The sequence below is a fragment of the Electrophorus electricus genome, chromosome 6 (assembly GCF_013358815.1).
Source record: "Electrophorus electricus isolate fEleEle1 chromosome 6, fEleEle1.pri, whole genome shotgun sequence".
NCBI classification, from domain to species: domain Eukaryota; kingdom Metazoa; phylum Chordata; class Actinopteri; order Gymnotiformes; family Gymnotidae; genus Electrophorus; species Electrophorus electricus.
This window is the reverse complement of record NC_049540.1, coordinates 11713717-11721862: the sequence shown is the minus strand read 5'-3', so window position 1 is coordinate 11721862 and position 8146 is coordinate 11713717. Positions and strand designations below refer to the sequence as shown.

At 43.5% G+C, this 8146-nt stretch overlaps 2 protein-coding genes across 4 annotated transcripts; one reads left to right on the top strand and one right to left on the bottom strand.

Annotated features, from left to right (window-relative positions):
- Positions 1-33: 33 nt before the first annotated feature.
- On the top strand, positions 34-716 carry LOC113570214 (histone H2AX). Its single transcript, XM_026998504.2, has one exon. It carries the CDS (start codon positions 121-123, stop codon positions 547-549), a length of 429 nt encoding a protein of 142 aa, XP_026854305.1. The 5' UTR covers positions 34-120; the 3' UTR covers positions 550-716.
- An 855-nt stretch (positions 717-1571) lies between these two features.
- Positions 1572-8074, bottom strand: hmbsa (hydroxymethylbilane synthase a). 3 transcript variants are annotated; one of them, XM_026998598.2, is made up of 14 exons: positions 7893-8074; positions 6849-6902; positions 5893-5965; positions 5463-5512; positions 5241-5296; positions 4705-4782; positions 4470-4547; positions 4267-4342; positions 4021-4134; positions 3616-3654; positions 3082-3201; positions 2589-2642; positions 2345-2431; positions 1572-2265 (listed from the first exon to the last, which is right to left on the bottom strand). In XM_026998598.2, exons 1-14 carry the CDS (start codon positions 7917-7919, stop codon positions 2095-2097), a joined length of 1077 nt encoding a protein of 358 aa, XP_026854399.2. In that variant the 5' UTR covers positions 7920-8074; the 3' UTR covers positions 1572-2094. The 3 variants fall into 3 exon arrangements, with proteins under 3 accessions (XP_026854399.2, XP_026854401.2, XP_026854400.2); XM_026998600.2 differs by lacking the exon at positions 7893-8074 and adding an exon at positions 7250-7880; XM_026998599.2 differs by lacking the exon at positions 7893-8074 and adding an exon at positions 7003-7241.
- Between the last annotated feature and the right edge of the window lie 72 nt (positions 8075-8146).

The following is an 8146-nucleotide window of genomic DNA, read 5'->3' as shown; positions in this document are numbered from 1 at the left end:
AGGGCTGAAGAGCCCCGTTCCAACCTGTCCTTAAATACGGCACCAACTTTCCTGAACTACATCACTTATATTTCTCTAACGGAAGAAAGCGGAAGAGAAAGAAAAAAAAAAAATCCTAACATGTCTGGAAGAGGAAAAACCGGAGGAAAAGCCCGCGCTAAGGCCAAGACTCGTAGTTCTCGTGCGGGACTGCAGTTTCCAGTCGGCCGCGTTCATCGCCTTCTGCGAAAAGGGAACTACGCTGAGCGGGTAGGTGCTGGCGCTCCCGTGTACCTGGCTGCCGTGCTCGAGTACCTCACGGCTGAGATCCTGGAGTTGGCGGGCAATGCGGCTAGAGACAATAAGAAGACCCGCATTATCCCTCGTCATCTTCAGCTCGCTGTTCGCAACGACGAAGAGCTGAACAAACTGCTCGGTGGAGTGACCATCGCTCAGGGTGGTGTCTTGCCCAACATCCAGGCCGTGCTTCTGCCCAAGAAGACGGGCCAGGCTCCTCCAAGCTCTGGCAAGGCGGGAAAGAAGGGATCTTCACAGTCTCAAGAATATTAAACAAGGACTCGGACTCTTGACTTGCTAACTGGCTAAAGACAAAATCCCAAAGGCCCTTTTAAGGGCCACCCAAGTCTTCTGAGAGAGCAATTTCAATTGTCCATATTCCATTTCAGTATGTCTCTGCTTTTCTACGATACTGAATAAATGTGTTTTCTGTAACTTGACCAAAAGAGCTGAACGTCTTTTGTTGTCGAAGCTAATAGGACTGCGAGACTAGCTTAATGGATTTCATAGCTTTTTAGCTGCTTAGCCAGCTAGTTAAATAGTTGGCATTGTCACTTCTTTGTAAAGAAACTATAAGTAATGCTTCACCATGCATTTTTAAATCCGTTAATCCAGTTCATATGAAGCTCGCATGGTAGCGGCCCAGCTCCATAACGTGCTCAGCTTCTCACTGGAAGCTCATCTAGCGCCCTCGTGCACCATCCGCGTTTGCAAAACAACCGAGCATGCAAGTGGCTTAGAAAATGTTTATTTAACTGCTCAGAACAATTAAAGATGGATTGCATTTTCACAATAAGGCACGTTCAGGATATTTGATCAACATACACACGCATTTAGCATCTGACTTTAAGACGGCACAGCCCGCAACTGATATCCATTACTGAGTAATGCGTAACTTATTTCCAACACCTTTCTTACAATCTTGTATTTATCTGGTTAACGAAGTGCGGTTTCTTGAATGCGAATTAGTCCAGGACCTGAATTACTGCTAATGATGGTTCTCCATTGAAATGCCTTTTTTTTTTTTTTTTTTTTGTCCTCCACGAGGCTTAATCTGTATCAGGGCCTCTTAAGGGTTTGGCACTTGGTGATGGTAGAGTCCACTCCAAACTAAGTGGCACCTGGTAGTGTTATAATTGCATGGCAAGCCACTTCAGCTTTAGGTCACAGAGGAAGGACTTCTTAGAGTGAATTATGCTACAGACATGTCTGTTACATGATCATAATCAGACAGTGCCGTGCTAAAACTGACATCTTTTGGACTATTGACTCCCTGCCCTCCAGTAGTCTGGTACTGCACGTTTTAGTGCTTTACCTGCTGCTAACGTACTTCAGCTCAGCAGCTAATTTGCAAGCCATTTGGTTTGGGTGTTGGAGCAGGAAAATATTAAAATATACAAGGTAAGAACTGGGAAACTGCTCTATAGGACAGACACTGAACCATTTGGAGTGCAACAAAATCAGCTACTTATCTCTTGCTGCTATATGACAGAGTTAGTTACATTTTCTTGGAATGTATATTTAGCTCCAAATGCTCTTTGTTTGAGAAGAGCCGACAAGGTTCAGTGTGGTCAAAAACATCACTGCCTTCCTTGCCTAAAGAACAGCCTAGTGGTCTCACTGGTAGAGATACAGAATCATTATTTTAGTTAAACAGCAGTGCCTTCATCTTGCAAGTGCAAACTTCTACACCAAATAACAAATACACCTGGCCTATAGAGATGACTTTCACTCTGAATGTGGGTGGTGGGGCTGTGTGTCAGGTTCACGGTGTTAAGTGCATGGTGTATGGCAAAGGGCAGCAGCTGAGAAGGGCCTTTAGCGGGCATCATTAAGCTGCCTGGCTGTGGTGAGGATGTCTTGGGCTCCTTTGCTAAGCAGGAGGTTGGCTAGGTCCGTTCCCAGCTTCTCGGCAGCATCCAGGGCCAACAGAGGCAGGCTGTGCGCCGTGACCCCAACGTGTGCGCGTTCCCCTGCGCCATCATGCACCTGGAACACACAACATGTAAATGAACAGCAAAACAGAATGTAGTGTCTATTTGTGCGTGTGTGGAGCATGAGCTCTAACCAGGTCATGGAGGTCTATGTTGGTCTGCATAGTGTCCTTTAGACAGTCCGTGCCGTCTAAACTGTAAACTGCACCGGTCAAATAGAGCTGAAAGTGGAAAAAGTGTAAACCAACACATATTCAACTTATTACATCCAACAACCAACCCAACATGACGAGTAAGATGGTACAGTGGCGAGTGCCTGCAATGTTACTGTTTTTCTCATTAAGCCAAAATGTATTAGTGTCTATTAGTAGTATTTACCACAGAGTTCTTGACTTCTGTGTGGACAGCAACTGGTACACTGCACCCGCCTTCCTACATGCAGAGAAGGGGGGAAAGGCAGGGAGCATGCGAGAAATTTGCAATGCAAGTAATTTACAACTGTTAAAATTAATTTAACATTATTGATGCTGCTTGATGTTCCAGAGTGTATTTGGGAAACATACCCCAGAGTCTGAAACACTGTTTAGTTCCCATTAAAGTAAGTCTTAAATCACAAAGATCTCTGTAAGATTTACAAATTTAATTCAATGTGAGCTAAACTGTCTGCAAACTTTACTTTTTATTTATTTATCTGATATTTCTACCACCTGTTGATAGGTTTTTTGTATACGCGTGCCCAAGAAGTTTTTTTACCACAAGCATAACCAGTACACAGTGAAGACAGCAATCTTGTGGCAGAAGCAGTCATGCTTCAAGGACAGAACAGATGCCAAATGTAGTCTGTTTGTGTGAGCAGGTGAGGAAGACTAACCAGCTGCTTGAGGAAGGCCCTCTCCGCTATGCAGCGCAGCACAGTGTCTGGGTCATGCAGGACAGACACCATCTCCAGGATGTCACGGTCTCGCGCCCTCACTTCGATCGCCAGCGCCCCCTGCAAAGCGGAGCTCTGTATAAACGAGGCGTCATCCCATCCCCAGTTGGCCATTTTTGGAGTTTATCCATGATTGAAGTAACTATGGAGACTCAATTCCACACACATCAATCTATTGTTACGGTAGAGCTTTCGTGAAGAAACACGCTGTGTCTGCTTACATACAAACACACCACAGTGGTGTTTTGCTCTGTTTGACAATCTTTGGCACAAACAGTTAAGCAGGTGTTTCCTATGCCGTTGCCCCATAAAAACACAGCTGTCTCAGGATGAAGCCACGTGTGATTCTTCACACTTAATCGGGGCAAACATAGGCTAATGCACTTAAAACACACGCTCTCAAACTCTGGTGGTAATATAGTTGTCTATGTAGTGTCGCTTGTCCTGCACAGATTACTATGTTTGGTCACATACCTGGCCAACAGCATACATGCAGTCTTCAGGGCCCAGGACCTGAGAGAGACCAGAGTAAAAATGCCTTATGCAGAGAACAACAGCTAGAGAAGCAGAGATCTCTAGAGATCAGATCGTAAAAAAAAATATATATATATATATATATATATATATATATATATTTTCATACCCTGTAAGGTAATGAGCTCCAACTGCAGCAAAAGTTAAATTTCTTTTAGTAAACACAGCTTGTGATTCTAGCATTACTAAAATAAAGACAAACAATTCCAACCCATCAGTTACCACCTGACCAGTTGTAGTACAAAAGTAGAGTTATGAACTGCACAGGAATGCCAAGAATACCACAATCCCTAGTAGACTATCTTTAGTATTCCTAGTATTCCTGGCACGCCCATGGAGCTGTACCTGCCCGATGCGGCTCTCCCAGCCCATGCGCTTGAGCCCGGCCGCGGCCAGGATGATAGCAGCGAAGTCCTCCTTCTCATCCAGCTTCTTGAGACGAGTGTTGAGGTTTCCTCGCTAGCGTGCGCAATGAAGGAACAACGAATATGCGTAGAACGAAGACGGCAGGAAGGACGACAAACTGCGTGCGGCTCAGGGCGCGCACAGAACAACTATTACCCCCTAAAGGGATGCTTAGGTGAAGGATACGATGTTTTCGAACACCAGCTGGGGGAACCTCTTCTTTAGCTGCGCAGCCCGGCGAAGGGAGCTCGTGCCGATCACACTGGAAGAGGATGCCAATGTCACAGCGGGTAAGAGTGGCCAGCTCTTTTAAATCACATCAGATGTCTTATACTGGACTCACAATATGACATGTTGGTAGTGACGTGCTGTCTGTAACTGCTGTCTACCTCTTTTCTGGGAGGCTGTCCAAGCTGAGTCCGGCATTCTTTGGATGAAGCACCACGGCATCGTGGGGATTTTCACGCCTGGGGGCATCGACAACAACAGTAGGCTACATGTAAATGCATGGTCAGAATGCACAAAAGATATTAGAGAAGGGCAGTTTGCTTCAGGCTCCTGTTGTTGCTACAAGTGGTCACTAAATTCCAAGCGAATGGGAAAATGAGGAATCCAGAAACGTACTGAAGGACAGCGCCGATAGTGAACCCGGGAGGAAGTGAGGTAGGCAGATCTTTCAGAGAGTGCACAACAAGGTCCACCCTGATGAATGATGGAAAAAAGAAAGTTTGCAATCAAGTCAACTTGGTGCATTCTGAAAACCAGCACTTTCTATCACACTGTGCCATGTTTATATATGTATATAAACTTGTTAGTGTAGAAGAAGATATGTTGAAAATCGCAACTGATAATTGTTACTAAAAAGCATTTACCATCCTATGTTGACAGTGCTGGTTTGGCAGAATTTTCTGCTGTACCAGTGTTTTAACAGCAGATGGTGCCTCGCACTCAACAAATTCCAAGCAAAATGTTTAATCAGAGTCGTCTAAGGGAGCTTTAGCTCTAGGGTTTTGCTGCAATTCAACTGAGCAAATGTTATATATGCTGCCCTCTGGTGATTATTTGGAACAATGCACTTTAAGCTGGGCTGATCCAGCGTGGCTGCTAAAGTCTGGACTCTTCAGTAAGGTTTTAGACTGGACACGGTGGTTAAGGCTTACTCGTTTCTCTCAAGGGCATTCTCTAGCTCTTTGGTAAACAGACTCTTCTCTCCAATCTGTGACACAGGACAGGATATCAGTGAAGACAGACTTTCAGTAAGAACTTTGCTACACCTGGGAAAACAGCCATACAATTCACTTAACTGTTGCATAATTGTACACAACAGCCATACAATTCTATTACATTACAAAATACATTAAAATCTTCTGATTTAACCATACCTTTGATAATGCCGTGTCTAGGATTTTGTCACCGATTGTCGACATGGCGACTGAAACACACATAGGAAACGTTTAACAAAAAAGTAATTGTACCCACTGACTGCATTTCTGACATCAGCGATGATTGCTTTTGACAGACACAGGAGGATTCACTGGAGGAGGAGACGAGAGGACTGTGTGGATTACACAGTCCCACTACAACACAATCGCTCAAGTGTCTGTGGGGGCTGAGGAGAAAAGAGAAGATAGACACCAAGAAAGAGGAAAGAAAGGGGAAGAGGGTGCGGCGGAGAGAGACGCGCTGTAAATGATGAAGGAAAGAAAGAATAAAAGCAAGGCAACTGGAACAAGGGCATAGACAGAGAACATTCCAGACCACACCCACTGCCTTCAGCGTGCATCTTGCTGACAATGGACAGACGTCTCGTACCTATCTCCAGCTGCAGGTCGGGATACAGCTCCTTCAGTTTCTCAGCCACACTGTCCGTCTGGATACGAGCCAGCTGGGACATACATACAGCTCCATCAGTCAATACAGATGCGGCACACCCACATACATTCAGCGAGTGCACACAAACACGGCTTGATGCAAGACCTGAAGCTCTGCGCAGATCGCTTCTATCAAAAGATCTGGTATTTTGGTCACTTTTTTTTTGGGTTGAAAAATTGACCAACAGAAACAATCCAAACTACTTGTAGTAAAGATTTTTTTTTCCTTCTCTAAAAATTCAGATTTTTTTTTTAAAGATATCTAAAGTTTTCCTAGGATATCGCAGATATACAGATTAATTCTCAGTCTTTCAAACAGCCACCATCGGCGTAATTTTAAACAAGTTACGACACATCACTTTTCAGTATTAAGTAAATGAAACTGAACTTTCTTAAGGCTTTCTTTAAAAGTATAATAGATGTCACTTCTAGCAATCTCTGGGGAGACAGATGAGAACCGGATCTTATCCGCACCCAGCACGTTGGCGGACACACCCGCTCTCACGCTGCTATGCACCTTAGTTTATAACGGCGCTATTAACGTGACGAGGCTCTGTTATAATGGTGGCTGTTATAAAAGTGACAGTGAATGAAAGAAAAACGTAACAGAACAAATTCTACATGCATTTTTCTCAGTTTTCTCAGACCAAAAATAATCATGTGAGAATGTCAAAAGGAAGTAGACCAATTATGTATTAGGTATGCAAAATTAAATAAACCTATAGAAACATTTAATTTCATGCTTTAGCAGAAAATCTGTGCTAGATTAATATTTTCTCACAGATTAGTACTAGTAATTATAGGCAGGCCGAGATATAAAGTTACTTTGCTTCATGAGCAAGAAGTCAAAAATGCACAACGAATAACCGAATATCGTAAATCATCTCATGTTCCAACCTGGCTTTTCCTCGTCCCCATGCGTATAATTCGAGTGACTGTTCCATTTCCTTCCTGAAACACAGAAACCAAGTTAGAAATCTCATCTAGGTGCCACCGTCCCCTATCTTAACACCTGTGGCTGACACAGCCTGACAAAATTCCTCAAACTCACTCTTATGTACTTGAATGGTCCTTCCATATTATCGATTAGGCCGATGACAGTATAAATGTTTAGACCATTAAATATGTTGCGCCCTCGTCCCCAAGGTCTGTCTAATGAATGAAGGGCTCAGAAAACTTTCTCTTCCAACTGGGCAGAGACCCCCACGCCCTGTATCTTCTGGATAATGCTGATAACGGCTAACTAACTCATTGTTAGCTAGTGCGTGTGTGGTGTGTATGAGGCGTCAAATACACACATTTCTCCCGCACTTTTCCAGAATACCGCTACTATTCACGGCTATTCAGTCATTTGAACCGACTGCGCTTGAAGCAGACGGTATGGTAGGACGGAACATTAGGCGTCTGAATGATAATCGAAGATAAGCATAAACGAATAATCACACAAATGAAACAATGTCAGATGTTGATTTGCATGCTAAGGTCGTCAACCGGAGCAGAACCAGCTAAAGACTATTTAGTGAACCTCGCAACAGCGACATTAAGCTTAAGTGAAAGCCAAGTTAGCTTAGCAACGCATCTTCCTACGTGAATGCGGTCACACATTAAAAAATATTTCTCACATATTAAGTGAGTCCATGTCAAAAACTCGGACTAATCTCTCCCGTCAGTACTAAGCAATCGTAAACTAGCAAAGGTTGGACTCATTGTTTCAGTACTTAAAATGTGTACACAATTTAATAATATGAATAAGATAACGCTAGAATAATACACAGAAATTTCTTGTTTCAACCACGTTTATTTCTATATATACACAACTGTCTTGTCCTTGACTCGCCAATGAATGACGGGAAGTTGGACCTCAAAAGCTCATACCGACAATTAGGACGACCAATGTGCAATGGAGGCTTACGCATGCACGTCTACTTTAGTCTAACTTACTTGAGCAGCACTAGCTTCGTGAGACATTTTCCTTGCCGAATGAAACACTCAACAATGCAAACGCTTTTCCTATCTCTTTCATAAAAAATATCCAGTCATTTAAACGAAATAATTGATTACTTTAACTACATAGCTGACTTCGTATATTCTTCCATTTTTCAGCCGACAAGATTATTGTTCGTGACCGCCTTACATACGTCACGTCCGTCTACGACAAAAAACGCCCCTGCATTTAGGAGCGTTTTTGTCATGGT